Source organism: Erpetoichthys calabaricus, chromosome 8, assembly GCF_900747795.2.
Source record: "Erpetoichthys calabaricus chromosome 8, fErpCal1.3, whole genome shotgun sequence".
Classification (NCBI taxonomy): domain Eukaryota; kingdom Metazoa; phylum Chordata; class Cladistia; order Polypteriformes; family Polypteridae; genus Erpetoichthys; species Erpetoichthys calabaricus.
The window spans coordinates 132,034,028-132,053,339 of NC_041401.2; the positions used below are offsets into that span (position 1 = coordinate 132,034,028).

The following is a 19,312-nucleotide window of genomic DNA, read 5'->3' on the forward strand; positions in this document are numbered from 1 at the left end:
CTACAGATAACATCCACTTTTGAAAAACCTGCTATTCTTCCTTAGGCATTTTAATGCCAGGCATACACTGTGTGATTTTAATAAAATCAGAATCAAGTGACTACTCACACTGCATGATGAAGTCACCAGTCATATAAGTGTACATAAACTGCACAAGCACATTTGGTCTGATTAACATACCGTGACATGGGCACTCAGACTACATGTGCACATGGTACAATGGACAGTTTTACTCATTCAAAAAAAATATATGATCACAGGCTTCTCAAAATGTCAACAAAGAGACAAGCTGCATTGCTGGTAGCTCTTGTTACACTGTGCTTTTAAAGTATAAAGGTTAAAGAATTAAAACTAAGGTTTTTAAGATGGTGGCATGTCCAGCAATGATGTCTGGAGCTGAGCCATGGGCAGAAAAGGATGTGCAGGAGTATAAGTTAGATGTAGCAGAAACGACAAAGTTGAGATGGATTTGTGAAGTTACAAAAAAAAAAAGGACAGAATAAAAAATTAGGCAATCAAAGGTACAACAAAAGTGGGAGGAAAGTAGGTTGAAGAGGTATGGACATGTGATGAGGAGAGACAATGTATATGTGGGGAAAACAGTGATGGGAATGGAAGTACAAGGGAAAAGAATATGTGGGAGGCCAAAGAGGAGATGCAGGGATAATGTAAAAAAAAATCTGAAGGAAAAAGGCTTCAGTGAGAAGAACATGCAGGGCTGAGCTGTATTGAGAATTGATCAAGCACATTGGCCCCACATAGGAGTGGAAAAAAATGAGGCAGAAGAAGAAGAAGAAGAAGAATAGCCTTCAGAAACTGTCTCCAAGCACCACAGTAGTTTTTCTCACAAATCTGTTTGTTGGACATCAGGAGGAGCACAATGCAGCCATAAATTCCTTTCTTGTAATGAGGTTACAACATGCAACTTCCTGGTGTCACAAGATGTCTGGTAATGCTGAAAGTCAACATTACAATGATAGTAAAAAATTAATTAAGCAAAATTATATTAATAAGAAAATGATCACAATACATATCTGCAATTATAAAAATCAGAATAAATGCACAAAAAGCACAAAAATCATTAGAGGTCTTGAGACAATTTATTATAAAAAAAGTTTATTGGAAAGAAAAATTTTTTTCTTCATTTTTTTTTTAACTTTCTGAACCCATATAATACAATACAAGGCTGCTAAGAGCTGGAACCTATCCCATCAACATCAGGCATACAGTAACTTAGATAATCCATCATTACAGGAAATAAGGGCAAATTTTTCTAGAACTTTTGACATATCTAAATAAAAAACAATTATTCATTATAATTTGTAATTTGATCTTGTTCCCTAGTATTTATATATTATCCTAATGATCAAGCACATCGACCTGACATAAGGTTTAAAGAAAACCTTAATACTGCATACCAACCATAAAATCCTTTTTGTACTGATTTTGTTAACTAACATTAAAACATACATGAACCATCAAATTAAATGCATTTGTAACACAAATATAATCAGTAACCTGTACTTTATCCTCAATGTTAGGACTTAAATTTGAATAATGTACAGAATATAGCCTTCCTCATTTTTGGTGCAATTCTTTTTTTTCTAAGTACTATTTGTCCATTTAACCTGCAAACATGTAATTTTCTTTTCTTTACATAATTCAAAGATCACCATATTAAATGCCAAATATTGGCTAAAGTGGTATAGAGCACAGTGGTACTGGACTATGGAGTAGAGGAAATGTGTTCTCTGGAGTGATGAATCACACTTAGTATCTTGAAATCTGAATGATGAGTACGGGTTTGCAGATTGCCAGGAGAATGCTACCTTCTGGGCTGCAAAGTGCCTACTGTAATGTTTGATGGAGGAGAAATAATGGTCTGGGGTTGTTTTTCAGGGTTTGGGTTATGCCCCTTGGTTCCAGTGAAGGGAACTATTACTCTTAAGCACAAAGGGACATTCTAAACAATGGCATGCTTCTAACTTTGTGGAAGTTGGTTTGAGGAAAGCACTTTTCTTTTACAGCATGACCCGTGCACAAACACCTAGGTCCCTAAAGACACGTTTGATGATAAGTTTGTTGCAGATGAACTCAAGTGGCCTGTAGAAAGCCCTGACTTCAACCCTTCTGAACACCTTTGGGATGAACTAGAATGCGGATGCATGAGCCAGATATTCTGATTCAGCTTCAGTACCTGACTTCACAAATGCTACATATGGGCACAAATTTGTACACAATTCAAAATCACGCTAAAAGCCTTCCCAGAGGAGCAGCAGTTATTATAATCACTGAAGGGGTATGGGGGCAGGATTTCAGCTCCATATTAATGCCCATGGTTTTATAATAGGATGTTCAACAAGCTCATATATATGTAATGAACAGGTGTCCAAAGCCTTTTACCTATAAAGTGGAACTCAACCTTTTTCTTGATTGCCTCTCTTCTGTAGAAGTTGCTGTACAGCACATTTGTAAGTTACAAATTTTCTTGTGACCGACTATATTTCAATGATGACTGCATATGGTGGCCCATTTAGTAGCCTAAGCCAAATTTTCATTTTTATTTGATATATTACTTTAAATTCATAATGTAGCAAAGAGTAAAATGTCCTTGATTATTCCAGTGTACCAACTGGTATGAACTTTGACAGACATCTTCACATCTGGCACACAGACATAATAATGATGTATTGAAATTTGAAATACAGTACATGACTCATGTTCAACAGTTTGTACATAAAAAAATTCCTCCATTCATTAACTTTTACAACTGCATATCCTTTTCAAGGACACATGAAAAATCAACTCTTTATATATATAAATTTCTTCAAATTATATAGACAAAAAGTAAAGCTGATATTTTATTATTTTTACATCTAAACAGTAAGCACAGATAATATAATAATAATAACAATAACCTCAAGTAAAAATGGCATGTATATGTCCAACATGAAATGGCTGATGATGTGTTGATTAATCATCTAAAACCCGTACAATTTGGGATTGGTAGTGCCAGTACATATTAAGTAAGCTAAGAAGATTAGTTTATGACAGATATGAGCTGAGCTTTTTAAATAAAGCAATCATTCTAAAAAATCGGAAAATGTTTCCAAATTAAACCAAATGAGATAAAAATAGGTGATACTGATTAATTTACTAAGCATCAGCACTCGCATTGTAATGGTAATCCATTGTCAGGAAAGTAGAATATAACACAACATACACATTAGGGCATCATATAACCAGCAGATTAACTGGATATTTTGGTCTTGCCATCTGGAATGAAATAGAAGTGGATAAAACAACAATAGATAGATAGATAGATAGATAGATAGATAGATAGATAGATAGATAGATAGATAGATAGATAGATAGATAGATAGATAGATAGATAGATAGATAGATAGATAGATAGATAGGTAATTATATGGAATATAAGGTCTTTCTTCAAAAGTGCCAGAGAAAAGTACAGTTTTCATCAACAGCATGGGGAGACTATACTCGGTAACAGCATCGAAAAACAGTTAAAACTGACTAACACAAAAGATGAAACCCACATATGTATTTACAAACCCTAGAACTGAAACATACATTCAGTAAAATGAAAAATCCAACGGTGTATAAAAAGTCAATCAAGTAAAGAAGCAAACAGAGGATTATTAAAGAAATAAGAGAAATTATGTCACCTGCAGGCCCTGCTTTGCCAGAACCTGTCATAACATTGCTGTGCAATTTTTTTAATATTACACCAAAAATGTATTATCGGAGATGTTTATTGAAATTTTTGTACAATTAAGTACAATACACATATTGCCTTTGTTATATCCATGTCTTACATAAAACAGATGTGATAAGCAGCTGCATTTCAACTTTTATTTACATATGAAAAGTATTAAAATTCAAACTAATTAAAAATGTGACGAGTAGTAAACAGAATATTAATATAATGGCAGGTCTATAAATTGGAAAATATATATCATTTATTTTTCATTAAATGTGCAGATTTCCAATGTAGAGTGATTTGTCATATTTAACATAACACACTGATAAAAGACTTCGTCAGTTGCTAGTATTATGTAAACCCAATTTCAGTGGAAGGAATAGAAAAGAAAAGCCACGATACATATTTAATTGCAAATAAATGTCATAGGATGAAAATAAAAGTAAAACATGTAAATACACAATTTGAACATAAAAAATACATTAACACAAAGGTAAGCATAGCAAGGCAAATGTTAAGGAATGTGTAATAAGGCCAAGTCAGGAACTACTAATTAAAAAATGTGCAAGATTTTGTTAACAAACTTTAAACCATGTAGGGGCTATTCTGATACAATCAATATACCAATTAAAGAAATGATTATTATAAAGGGCAAGATGTAATAACATTGAATACGGCTTAACAACAAATGTCAAGCTAGTGTATAGCTTTGGGAGTACTGCAATCTTTAGTAGGCTTCCAAGTCTTTATAGAGAGCTGGCAGCTTGGCTCAAACATCTAAAATACAGTTTGAGTAAAACAAATCATTAATACAAAATTAAATACACATATAATTAACATCCTGTATAATGAAGCTCTAAACGTTTTATTTTAAAAACATCTGTCACTATTTGCTGATTTTAATTGCAAATAAATGAGACATATTATAGATTAAATTCAAGTAACATGTCTAGCTTTGAAATTTTAAATAAAAAAATCAGTTATAAAGTTTGAGAGTAAACTTCCTCAGTTGTTTGCATTTTGAGTTGTGTACTCCTTAAAATAAAAAGCGTATAGAAAATAGCATGTACTTCATAATCAGTAACTCCTAAACAACTCAAAAGGTAAAAGGAATAATAGTAATAGAATGTTGTATGGATCCAGCTTTGAAAATTCAACAAGCACTCAAAGACTTTATATAACAAAAACATAAAAGTGTTTTTCATGGTATGCCTTTTCTAGCTGGGGTTCTCTTGTTAGTTGATATGAAAAAAGGAAATCATAAATACATCTTCAGGTTATCTTTAAATTAAAAAAGTGTCAGCTAATAATGATGTATGGTAGGTATTCAACATTCCTTCTTCCACCTTGGCTTTACTCACAAGGTCATAAAGAAGAATACTGGCAAATGTTTTATGATAGACAGCATCAAAATATATTAATTAAATGTTTTTCATAGAAAAAAATCCTTATCATTCAAAGATATAAATATCTGCAACTGAAATGTTCACTTGGTCAATTGATGGGCATTTTAAGATCATCATCTTGAAGTAGCAACTGGTGGTTCTCCTTGTTGGAACTCTGGGCCAAGTCTTGGAAGCTGTCTCTCTGGAGCTGCCTGGCTTTGTTGTACAACATCACTCCAATAACAACAAGGACTGTTCCTACCGCTGACAGGATGGTAACTTTGTTGCTGAATACGATGACGCTAAGCCATATTGATAAAGCATGTTTCACAGTACTTGCAACACTGAAAATAAAATAATATTATTTGTGAGCATTTAAAAAAGCAATAATCATAAATAAAACTGTTTTGCATTAATTTAAAAACTATTCAATATGCTTTAGTTATTAAGATATAGATAGATATGCCAATAAACATGCTTGAAAAAGCACTGTGATGAAATTAATCAAGAAAGATAAGAAAAAAATGCAATGGTCAGTGCTAATATTCCTTTGGCATATACAGTCCATCCGGAAAGTATTCACAGCGCATCACTTTTTCCACATTTTCTTATCTTACAGCCTTATTCCAAAATGGATTAAATTCATTTTTTTCCTCAGAATTCTACACACAACACCCCATAATGACAACATGAAAAAAGTTTGAGGGTTTTGCAAATTTATTAAAAATAAAAAAATTGAGAAAGCACATGTACATAAGTATTCACGGCCTTTGCCATGAAGCTCAAAATTGAGCTCAGGTACATCCTGTTTCCCCTGATCATCCTTGAGATGTTTCTACAGCTTAATTGGAGTCCACCTGTAGTAAATTCAGTTGATTGGACATAATTTGGAAAGGCACACACCTGTCTATATAAGGTCCCACAGTTGACAGTTCATGTCAGAGCACAAACCAAGCATGAAGTCAAAGGAGTTGTCTGTAGACCTCTGCGACAGGATTGTCTCAAGGCACAAATCTGGGGAAGGTTACAGAAAAATTTCTGCTGCTTTGAAGGTCCCAATGATCACAGTGGCCTCCATCATCCGTAAGCGGAAGAAGTTCGAAACCACCAGGAGTCTTCCTAGAGCTGGCTGGCCATCTAAACTGAGTGATCGGGGGAGAAGGGCCTTGGTCAGGGAGGTGACCAAGAACCCGATGGTCACTCTGTCAGAGCTCCAGAGGTCCTCTGTGGAGAGAGTAGAACCTTCCAGAAGGACAACCATCTCTGCAGCAATCCACCAATCAGGCCTGTATGGTAGAGTGGCCAGACGGAAGCTACTCCTTAGTAAAAGGCACATGGCAGCCCGCCTGGAGTTTACCAAAAGGAACCTGAAGGACTCTCAGACCATGAGAAAGAAAATTCTCTGGTCTGATGAGACAAAGATTGAACTCTTTGGTGTGAATGCCAGGCCTCACGTTTGGAGGAAACCAGGCACCGCTCATCACCAGGCCAATACCATCCCTACAGTGAAGCATGGTGGTGGCAGCATCATGCTGTGGGGATGTTTTTCAGCGGCAGGGACTGGGAGACTAGTCAGGATAAAGGGAAAGATGACTGCAGCAATGTACAGAGACATCTTGGATGAAAACCTGCTCCAGAGCGCACTTGACCTCAGACTGGGGCGACAGTTTATCTTTCAGCAGGACAATGACCCTAAGCACACAGACAAGATATCAAAGGAGTGGCTTCAGGACAACTCTGTGAATGTCCTTGAGTGGCGAAGCCAGAGCCCAGACTTGAATCCGATTGAACATCTCTGGAGAGATCTTAAAATGGCTGTGCACCGACGCTTCCCATCCAACCTGATGGAGCTTGAGAGGTGCTGCAAAGAGGAATGGGCGAAACTGGCCAAGGATAGGTGTGCCAAGCTTGTGGCATCATATTCAACAAGACTTGAGGCTGTAATTGCTGGCAAAGGTGCATCGACAAAGTATTGACTTCAAGTACATTTTTAAGCATGTTAGATTTGTAAAAAGTAGACCAATTAGTTTGAGAATTATGTCATCTCCCCATTACCTTTAAACAGCAGTCATTCTAACCTTACCTTGACCCTGGACTGAATGAGATTTATAGTTCTGAACAGACTAAAATGAAATTCTCTGTTTTTAACACTTTAACTGATATTGAAAATATATGTAGCTATGGATAGGTAATAAGAATGGGGCAAATGGAAGAATAACAAAGTGCATATTTACCTTTGCCTTACAACTACATACAAGAAGGAAGTAAAATAAGGAGAAGACTTAAGTCAATACATATTACATATGGAAATACTACAAACCTTTGTAGTCTTGTTCTGCTTTAAATCTGTAAGCACTACAGGTGTAACTTAGTTGTTTATATAGGAATAAAGTGAATTATCATTGAACCACCGAGAAAACAAATAACTCGGTTTAGGTTTTTCCCCCCCCCCCCCCCCCCATCCATTAAAGTCCAAAATATATATAGTTACAAAAGAGACATTCAATTAAATTCAATGCAAAGACTCATCTCAGCTAGTCAAAGATTTCTGAATAGTCCTAAAAGATGTGTGGATGATAAAACTATATATGCCCAGCATAGATGGCACCTCAAAACATTCCCAGGAATCTAAATACATTATACTCTTGGCATTCACAATAATGTTATAATAAAGAACCATGGAAATATTCAATTTAAATACAAGTTTTACATTAAATGTTGGTAAGATAACATTCTCAAAATTTACCAAACAAAAAAACAATACAATAGTACAATAATCTGTACTATTACAACGAGGAAATAAAAAGAATATTTTGAATTCTTACTCATTCCACAGCATTAGTAAATCAGTCTTTTGTATACAGTACATGTGTGTAAAGGTTAAATTCATACTCAAAGGCAATCTGCCCTCCTTGGCATTTAATGGTAGCAATCCAGAATTGTGCTTTATTGTCAGAAGCCAGATTACTGATGTAAATACACTGCTGGATGGGAAAGCTATCAGTAAATTACTCTGACACCAGTTTCTAAACCTGTTTCCAAATTGTAAGGTAGCAGGTTATAATGTCTTGAATCAAACATGATATTTTACTGTATATTTTAAAACTATTCTCCTAAAAATACAATAGATATGAAACTATATACAGTAATCCCTCGCTATATCGCGCTTCGCCTTTCGCGGCTTCACTCCATCGCGGATTTTATATGTAAGCATATTTAAATATATATCGCAGATTTTTTGCTGGTTCGCGGATTTCTGCGGACAATGGGTCTTTTAATTTCTGGTACATGCTTCCTCAGTTGGTTTGCCCAGTTGATTTCATACAAGGGACGCTATTGGCAGATGGCTGAGAAGCTACCCAACTTACTTTTCTCTGTCTCTCTCTTGCGCTGACTTTCTCTGATCCTGACGTTGGGGGATTGAGCAGGGGGGCTGTTCACACACCTAGACGATACGGACGCTCGTCTAAAAATGCTGAAAGATTATCTTCACGTTGGCTACCTTCTGTGCAGCTGCTTCGTGAAGTGACATGCTGCACAATGCTTCGCATACTTAAAAGCACGAAGGGCACGTATTGATTTTTTTATCTGTCTCTCTCTCTCTCTCTCTCTCTCTCTCCCTGCTCCTGACGAAGGGGGTGTGAGCTGCCGCCTTCAACAGCCTTGTGCCGCGGTGCTTCGCATACTTAAAAGCAAACAGCCCTATTGATTTGTTTGCTTTCCTCTGTCTTTCTGACATGCTCTGCTCCTGACTCGCACTCCTTTGAAGAGGAAAATATGTTTGCATTCTTTTAATTGTGAGACAGAACTGTCATCTCTGTCTTGTCATGGAGCACAGTTTAAACTTTTGAAAAAGAGACAAATGTTTGTTTGCAGTGTTTGAATAACGTTCCTGTCTCTCTACAACCTCCTGTGTTTCTGCGCAAATCTGTGACCCAAGCATGACAATATAAAAATAACCATATAAACATATGGTTTCTACTTCGCGGATTTTCTTATTTCGCGGGTGGCTCTGGAACGCAACCCCCGCGATGGAGGAGGGATTACTGTATCATTGAAAAATATAATATAAATACAGAAGCAACTCTGATTTTAAATTGCTGTAACAGTGTTGCACTTTAAATACATGTTCAGTATTCAGTATATAATTAAAATAAAGACAAAGCCATTCTTTCTTAGAAATCACAAAACATATGCACAAGAAGCAGTATGAAGTATCATTAACACCTTACCTTCCAGAAATAAAGATTTATCTATGCAGCAATTGTAATTTAATTATTTTCAATACTGTATTATTTTCTCCATGGTGTATTTTTCTTTTTTGGGACTGACTGTTATGCTTTCAAACCATCTTAAGGTCTTTGAAAAATCTTTGGAAAACCAAAGAAACAAACAAAAATTTATTTTGTAAACTGTTAGCTACAAATTGTTCACGGGGTTGGTGTTCACAGCTAGCATCTGGTAACCAACAAAATCAATCAACATAGTTTCTGCAGACAAACTGGCTACAAACCTGAGTGAGAAAGATTTAGGTGATTTAAACCATGGTAATGAAATAAACCACTTTGGACATGAAATCTAGGTTCCTTCAGCTTGCACTCGAGTAACTTGTTGCTGAGTGTGAAGTGGCTGAGATGAGGATCAGTGCCTCCAATCTGAGGTCATGGCTCTCTCACGGAAAAGAGTGGAATCCTCTCTTTATATGAGGGGGTTAGTGTGGGATAACTGCCCTTGGTGGAGTTAAAGTATCTCACAAGTGATGGAAAAAAGAAATGTGAGATTGACAACAGTACATGAGAGATGACAGCTGGTTTACGGGTGATGTACAGGTTCATGGTGGTGAAGCGGGAGCTCAGTCTAAAGACAAAGCTTTCAGGTCGATCTACATCCCTGTCCTCACCTGTGCACTGAATTAAGGACAAACAGCTAAGGTGGTTTAGGTATGTCGTACGAATGCAATCCCTGGCTGCTCCCTCAAGAGCTGCTCTGGGCATGTCCCACTGGATGGAGACCCTGTGGCAGACCCAGGACATGCAATAGGGATGCTATCTCTTGGCTATTTTGGGACTGCCCTGGAATTCCCCAGGAAGAGTTGGAATCTGTAGCTGGGGACAAGCAGACCTGCTATATTTAGGATTGGCTCTGGACCTAGGGTAGATGCACACGAACTCTGAAGATGCATGACAAACTAGTCCCTTGATATGCACAGGTATATTTACAATTCACAGCTGGGTGGGTGCATTTTGAGTTTATATCAGACTAGCCATGTGCGCCCAACTACGTTGCGCGTGTTAAAGTTGTCTGTGAAGGGCTCCCTGTTTAAACGCGGCTGCCAGTCATGAACTGGGCCCTTCGTCGCACAGCATTATGATTTTTTATAAGGGAAATAAAATTACAAAAGAAAACCCTTGGACATTGATTCGATAGGAACAGCCTACTCGGAATCACTGTCCGAACAGTAATTATGTGGTGGTATAGGAGCATTTCTGCTTCTCTCCGTTCACAGTCCGTCTCATTTTCACGACGCTGTCGTTTCCTCTCACGATCTCTTCTCAAACTTTCTCCAATCTCACAGGTTGCATTGTGGCAATCCAAAGAGTAAGGCAATATACACGGAGCAATGGTTATAAAAGGGGGACACATACGTATCCAGGCTCTTTAAAGCATGAATAGGGATCACTTCACTGACATGTGAGCAAGCCACGGTACAACTGTGAGACGCGCAGCACTCGCCGGCTACAACGTAACAATAATCATTTCCGGAACGTGCTGTTACGTTGTCATTCATTTTACCCACTGTCTTTCTTTCATTCATATGTTACGTAGGCACGTACCTTTTATCTTCGGCAATCTCATTCTCTAACCAGGCCTCAGGAGCTAACCAGCGTAACACTGTCCACCACCCCTTTCGTTATTCTGGCACATTGTTGACATCCGTGAGTAACAACAACGTACTAAACTGGAAGGTGGTCTACGCATGCGTGGAATTCGCGGACAAACAAAGATCAAGATCCAAATGAAAATTATATATAAAGATTAGTTAATTTAAAGCACAACAATTTGTTTAGTTTGAATGTCTGTGTTTTGAGGTGTGACTGGAGTACTACAGTCTTCAGTAGTGTAAGCCTGGAGGAGATTCTTAATGCAATGCCTATGTTTTAGCTGTCTCTCTACTGCCATCTAGTGCTTCTTCTTCTAATTCATTCGTGGACAAACAAAGATCAAGATCCAAATGAAGATTATATATAGAGATAATTAACATTCATGTCTATTTTCAACCTTTTTGGAGACATGAGAAACAGTGTATGAAAAGGTACCAACCACTGACTCAATGACTTACAAAGCTCATCTCACATATGTCGAATGATTAAGCCAAAGGAGGGGATGATTTGGAGTTTTGAACTATTACTGCATTTCTGGCCTGCTTGCTAAATACTATACCTGCTACCTGGTCTTTGGGATATATAGATAGAAAGATATATATAGATAGAAAGATATATATATATATATATATATATATATATATATATATATATATATATATATATATATATATATATATATATATATATATACACACTGCCTGGCCAAAAAAAAAGGTCACACACACTCTGATATTTCGTTGGACCGCCTTTAGCTTTGATTATGGCACGCATTCGCTGAGGCATTGTTTCGATAAGCTTCTGCAATGTCACAAGATTTAGTTCCATCCAGTGTTGCATTTATTTTTCGCCAAGATCTTGCATGATGGGTGCATCACTTCATCTGCCTCTCTTCTTACCCTGATGCGCCCATCACTCTGGAACAGGGTAAATCTGGACTCATCAGACCACATGACCTTCTTCCATTGCTCCAGAGTCCAATCTTTATGCTCCCTAGCAAATTGAAGCCTTTTTTCCCGGTTTGCCTAACTGATTAGTGGTTTTCTTACGGCTACACAGCTGTTCAGTCCCAATCCCTTGAGTTCCCTTCGCATTGTGCATGTGGAAATGCTCTTACTTTCACTATTAAACATAGGCCTGAGTTCTACTGTTGTTTTTCTTCGATTTGATTTCACCAAACGTTTAAGCCGATCACGATCATTCAGGATTTTTTTCCGGCCACATTACTTCTTCGAAGACGATGGGTCCCCACTATCCTTCCAGTTTTTAATAATGCGTTGGACAGTTCTTAACCCAATTTTAGTAGTTTCTGCAATCTCCTTAGATGTTTTCTCTGCTTGATGCTTGCCAATGATTTGACCCTTCTCAAACAGACTAACATCTTTTCCATGACCACGAGATGTGTCTTTCGACATGGTTGTTTAAGAAATGAGAAGCAACTCATTGCACCAGTTGGGGTTAAATAACTTGTTGCCAGCTGAAAAATAATCACCCATGCAGTAATTATCCAATAGGAGGCTCGTACCTATTTGCTTAGTTAAATCCAGGTGGCGACTTTGGCAAAGGCTGTGAATACTTATGTACATGTGATTTCTCAGTTTTTTTATTTTTAATAAATTTGTAAAAACCTCAAGTAAACTTTTTTCACGTTGTCATTATGGGGTGTTGTGTGTAGAATTCTGAGGAAAAAAATGAATTTAATCCATTTTGGAATAAGGCTGTAACATAACAAAATGTGGAAAAAGTGATGCGCTGTGAATACTTTCCGGATGCACTGTATGTATATAAAATATATATATATATATATATATATATAAGGCTGCTTTGAAAATACTGCTCCTACAGCTTTAAATGGCTTTGGCACTTTTTATTGTATTAAAAGAATTTTATTTATATGTATACTCAAAATATGTGTTTTGATTACAAGACGATGCAGATCATTTAAAAATTTAAATTATACATAAAGCTACTTGTACTGGAGCAGGCAGAACATTTGGGTTCAGGTTGAAACTGAAAAATTATTTGCCTGCTAGTAGAGATAGATAGATAGATAGATAGATAGATAGATAGATAGATAGATAGATAGATAGATAGATAGATAGATACTTTATTAATCCCAATGGGAAATTCACAATTAATTATTATTAATTATTATTACTATAATAAGTATTATTATAATTAACACTAATTATTAATTAGTATTAGAAAGGTGTAATTAGTTTCAGAATCTAAAAACAAACTTGTAAACCTACTACTTGTGACGATGCGGGTTCAGCTCCGTGCTCCCATCGGCTGTTAGGGAGCCCTTGAACCCAACACCGTCGGTAATGTCACCGATGAGCTAGACAGTAAGGCAATAACAATGAACAAGGGGATGATGTAACAAATGTGCAAACAGTGCTTTTATTAAAACAGTCATAACAGTGTCCAAATCAAGTGCAGTAGTGCATTCAAAAGCCTCAAATTAAATAAATAAATAATCCATAAAATGAAACGTGAAGGTTAAAATCGATAGACAAACTCTTCTAAAAACCATGAGGTAAAATGTCACAGGAAGCAATATGTTAAAACCAAAAAGCCCGGTGTCTTCTGTTACCATGGCGGCTCCCCTGCTACGTCCATCTGGGCTGCTCTACAGGAGAGTCGCCTACCTGCAGGAACAGGTGCCCTTCAGTCAGGTCCGGTAGCCCTCTGATCCTTGGCTTCGTTGGGCTCCCAACCAGACCGACACTTTGGTCCATTCCCCAGCAGCCAAGGCGCTCACACTGAGGCTAAACCAGTCCAAAGCCTCATCGACTCCTGCTGCCTTCTACGGTCAGTCGACTTCTCCACTGGTCACTCCAGCTCCTAAATCGCTCAGCTGGAGTGACTACTTTCTCAGCCCCACTGAGTGTCGGCCAAACACTCCCCTCGTGGGCTCTCCTCCCAGCTGCCCGTTTTCTCCAACTCGCTTGTTCTCCTTCTTCCTCACTCCGGCTCTCTCCACCTCCTTCCTGTCTTCTCTCTACCTCCCGTTCTCTCTTTCTTTTTATACTTTTACTCTTTTCATCGTTCTTTTTTTCTTCTTTCTTCTCTAACTGTCTCAGGCTTCTCTATATATGCAGAGAGGACATAGCAGCTGCAGCCCATTAGCCACAGGAACAATCACGGATGTGGGTAGTCTCTCACCAGTGCACTAGGTGAGAAACGGCCACACCGCAGATCGCCCTGCGGCTCGCTACAGCCACCACGCCCCCTCGCTAAGCCGCGAGCGCGGTGATTATTTAAAAACGAACTGGCCTTTGCTGGGAGAGCTGTGGACCCATAACACCACACTACTATTTTAATTTTGCTCATTCTAGTTATTGGTTAGTTGGTTGTTAGTCCAATCATGCGGCAACAATGTTTCTTAAGTATTCAAGAGATGAAGCTTATAAATCATTACCAACTTTGTTAATCCTTTTCTATACTGTTTCCTTTCTTGGAATTCTACCACCGCACTTTTTTCACAGTTACTTTGACGAAACTACTGTCCTTCAGTACTGTCCATTAAATGAGATGAAAAAGTGCCTGAGAATATTAAATATCAATAGTCACTGACACAGCAGTAGAATGTCATAGGTTTTTGTAGTTACACCTTTGTGAACTTAAAAATGTGATGAAAGAAACTGCAGAACATTTGGGGATAAGCAAGTCATCAGCTGGTTTTGGTTGAAGGAATTAGACTTCATGGGAGTTTATGATCTCCTAGAATGCCATTACCTGGAGTTTTTGTTTTCATCTCATTTCTCAAATCTAACAAACAGGAAATAAGACTTCACAAAGAAAAAACAAATTTACAGGCCTATGTACATTTTTCTTTTTAGTTGTTGATTTGCCAAGATGGGAAGACACCCAAAGGTAGACAAATTGATATTTGTCTGTACTTACTGATATTCGTACTTGTGCTTACACAGTGAAAATGGCAGGAAAACATGTAAAAGTTGATTGAGGACACAAAAGACGCATTAACAAAAATTACAGTGAACTGAGAAATATGCTTACCAATTAGGTAGAAAGCACATTATTTCTATATTTAGGTGGTTTAAAAAAATGCTATACATTCACTGGGGTTATCCATACCTAAATGTAACAGGAGAAATCCGGCCCATCAAAGCATATGCTGTTACACTCTGAAGGTGAAACAGGATCCCATCAAAGAGAAGCAGCAATACTATATCTTGGTTGAAATTAAAGGTGCGACCACTCCTACCAATTACAGGAATGTCCTGAAATGTAAACAACAATACTTTGTCAATAACAGATTTAAAAGTATACAAAAAAAAAAACCTGCATAATTAATCAGTTGATGAATCCTATTGTAAATATCCCTTATTAATCCCTTACAATTTAATCACATACAGTAATCCCTCGCTATATCGCGCTTCGCCTTTAGCGGCTTCACTCCATTGCGGATTTTATATGTAAGCATATTTAAATATATATCGCGGATTTTTTGCTGGTTCCCGGATTTCTGCGGACAATGGGTCTTTTAATTTCTGGTACATGCTTCCTCAGTTGGTTTGCCCAGTTGATTTCATACAAGGGACGCTATTGGCAGATGGCTGAGAGGCTACCCAGCTTACTTTTCTCTCTGTCTTGCGCTGACTTTCTCTGATCCTGACGTAGGGGGATTGAGCAGGGGGGCTGTTCGCACACCTAGACGATACGGACGCTCGTCTAAAAATGCTGAAAGATTATCTTCACGTTGCTATCTTTTGTGCAGCTGCTTCCTGAAACGACATGCTGCACGGTGCTTCGCATACTTAAAAGCTCGAAGGGCACGTATTGATTTTTGACTGAAAAACAAACTCTGTCTCTCTCTCTCTCTCTCTCTCCCTGCTCCTGACGGAGGGGGTGTGAGCTGCCGCCTTCAACAGCTTTGTGCCGCGGTGCTTCGCATACTTAAAAGCCAAACAGCCCTATTGATTTGTTTGCTTTTCTCTATCTCTGTGACATGATCTGCTCCTGACGCGCACTCCTTTGAAGAGGAAGATATGTTTGCATTCTTTTAATTGTGAGACTGAACTGTCATCTCTGTCTTGTCATGGAGCACAGTTTAAACTTTTGAAAAAGAGACAAATGTTTGTTTGCAGTGTTTGAATAACGTTCCTGTCTCTCTACAACCTCCTGTGTTTCTGCGCAAATCTGTGACCCAAGCATGACAATATAAAAATAACCATATAAACATATGGTTTCTACTTCGCGGATTTTCTTATTTCGCGGGTGGCTCTGGAACGCAACCCCCGCGATGGAGGAGGGATTACTGTAGTACAATTGTCCTAGTAAATATATCAAAAAACTTAAAATTAAATATGATGTATTTAATTCTGTCTAATATTTTTTTGCATGATGCATGCTTTTATTCTTAATATTTTCCTTTATTTTAATAATGAAAAAATCTCTCTCACGAAGCCTGTTGGACATGTTTTTAGTGTTAATAGTAACACAGGATGCAGTTTTAACCAAAATGGCAAGAGACGATTAAACATGTAAACTTTTTTTATTAATATTTCAGAAGTCACTGCAACTACTAACATCAAGCAGGAATTATAGTACATTCAAAAAGTATTCAGACCCACTGACTTTCTGCACAATGTATTGTATTGTAGATTTAATTTTAAATGGAAGTAAAAACACGTTCATAGCCTCTGTCATGGCACCTTCAATGGTGGTCAGATGCATTCCATTTGCTTGAGAAGGTCGGCCAAAATGAAAAACAAACTGTCCAAATACACATGTGCAAAGTTTGTAGCGACTTACCTAAGATAGCTTGAAACTGTAATGCAAAAGGAGCTTCTACAAAGTACTGAATTAAGGGTCTCAATATTGGTATGAATGTGAGATTTTGCTAATTTTTTGATTTTTGACAAATTTGCAAACCTTTCTGAAAATATGTTTTTACTTTATCATTATGGGTTATTTAGTGTTGATAGATTCATGGGTAGAAATCGTAAGTTTAAAAATTTTAAATTAAATATACAACAAAATAAAAAAGTGTACAGAAAGTGAAAGGGATTAAATACTTTATGAAATTACTGCACATCTTCCCCTTAAATGTAATAATTCTTCTGTGCTTGCTGTTAACAATGGGATTCTTAAACTTACTTAAATGTGTTCTTTTTGCAGATACACTAAACTCATGTTTAAACAAATTACTTGAAGATTCAATAGTGACCTTAACTGGCTTGATAGTTTAATTTTTATTTACTAATCTTAACCACTAATTATTTTACTAATTAAATAAATGCTTCCAGCAGTATTCTATTTGCACTGTTTTCATGTTCTGTTACACAAATCAAGTCAAGTCAAGTCAAGTTGGAGAGCATGCACTGGTACAGTGCGTTGCCGCACTCACCATGCAACGAAACAGCGTGGGATCCCAGTTGGCAACCCCCCAGGCAGACACGCGGTCCAGTCCCTCCCTCCGGAAATGACCATCTATCTGCTGCAGCCAGGTGTTACGTGGTGACCCCTTGGCCTGGTCCAGCCACTCGGGTCCCCAGCAATGAGGATCCTTCGAGCTTGATCACCTTCGGGGAAACATGCCATATGGCCTTAGTGCCGTAAACTGATGATCCTTCAAAATGCAGGTAATATGCCTCATTCAGGAATCCATGAGCAACCACTCATTCGACACAAAGTCAAACAAAATGGTACCCGAGGATTTTCCGGAGAGACACAGTACCAAAGGAGTCCAGGCTTCGTCTCAGGTCACTGCATAGTGTTCATGTCTCACAACCATACAGCAAGACAGGAAGCACCAGGACTCTAAAGACATGGACCTTCATTCTTTTGCATAGATATCGGGAGCACCACACATCCCTTTCCAGCGACCTCATGACCCCCCCATGCTCTCCCAATCCATCTACTAACTTTATAAGAAGACTCACCAGAGACATGAATGTCACTGCTAAGGTAAGTAAACCTCTCAACAAGGTTGACACATTCTCCCCAGACAGACACACAGCTGCTTGCTATGCCCAAGAGGTCATTAAAGGCCTGGATCTTGGTTTTTATCCAGGACACTCATAAGCCCAGACACACAAACTCCTCGCTCAGTCTCTCGAAAGGCCCGATCAGAGTCTCCATTGACTCCGCGAAGCTTACAGCATCGTCAGAAAAGTCCAGATCTATGAATTTTTCTTCACCAACTGATGCCCCACAGCCTCTGGACCCCACGACCTTGCCCAACACCCAGTCCATACAAGAATTGAACAGAGTAGGAGCAAGAACACACCCCTGACGAGCCCCAGAATCAACTGGGAAAAACACAGAGGTTCTGCCTCCACTCTGCACAGCACTCACAGTACCAGTGTACAGACTGCTCATGATATCCAGCAACCTTGAGGAGATCCCGCGAACCCTCAAGATGTCCCACAGGGCAGCTTGATCAACCGAGTCGAACGCTTTACGAAAATCGACAAAGGCTACAAAGAAACTCTGCTGATATTCGCATTTATGCTCTATGAGAAAACTCAGTGCCAGGTTGTGGTCGATGGTAGACTTCTTAGGTGTAAAATCAGAGTGTTCCGGTCGCTGACAGGTGAGCAAGTGATCACAGATCCTATTGAGGACAACTCTAGCAAGGACCTTACCCGGTACTGAGAGCAGTGTTATCCCTCTGCAGTTGCCGCAATGTAGGCGATCACCCTTCCCTTTCCAGATAGGGATGACAAGTCCTGTTTTCCAGTCAGTTGGGATGATGCCAGTCTTCCAAATGGAAGCAAAGGTTGCTTGCAATGCCAGGAGGACAGCCTTACCACCAGCCTGGAGAAGTTCACCCCAGATACCACAGATCCCTGCAGCCTTTCCTCCCCTTAGCTGGTTCACCACCTGTGCAATCTCAATGAGATTGGGTGGTTCACAGCTAATTGGAGGATCAGAGATATCCAACGTCCTAGCCGGAGGATCAGATTTGAACAACTGCTCAAAGTAGCCAGCCCAGAAGGTCACAACTGCAGTGTCACACGTGAGGACCGTTCCATCAGCCGCCCTGACTGCGACTCTCCAAGGAACAGATTCGGATGTGCGTAATGCTTCGAATCCTCTGTAAGCAGGATATGGGTCGCTAGACCACAGATGGTGTGTCACTTGCTCACAGATTCCTCTAACAAACGCCTCTTTATCTGCCCTCAGAGCCCTCACAGCCGTCCTTCTCAGTCCCCAGTGCAGACAAGAGTTGCCATTGAGCCGTGCGCTGCAACTCCTCTCAATGATATCCAGGGTGCCCTGCGAGATGAAACACCTCCTTCTGGGAACACCGGTAACACCAACCCAATCCTCAGAATACCCTTCAGGGTCTT

General features: G+C 38.7%; 1 protein-coding gene across 1 annotated transcript in view; it reads right to left on the reverse strand.

Moving 5' to 3' along the window:
• Positions 1 to 3,757: 3,757 nt before the first annotated feature.
• LOC114656077 (solute carrier family 35 member E2B-like) overlaps positions 3,758 to 19,312 on the reverse strand; it is a 105,871-nt gene continuing 90,316 nt past the window's right edge. The window contains exons 8-9 of the mRNA XM_028807485.2: positions 15,090 to 15,235; positions 3,758 to 5,450 (exon numbers count right to left, since the gene is read on the reverse strand). Of these exons, the coding sequence (XP_028663318.1) occupies positions 5,216 to 5,450; positions 15,090 to 15,235 (381 nt within the window). The 3' untranslated portion in view covers positions 3,758 to 5,215. The remainder of the gene's footprint in view (positions 5,451 to 15,089; positions 15,236 to 19,312) is intronic.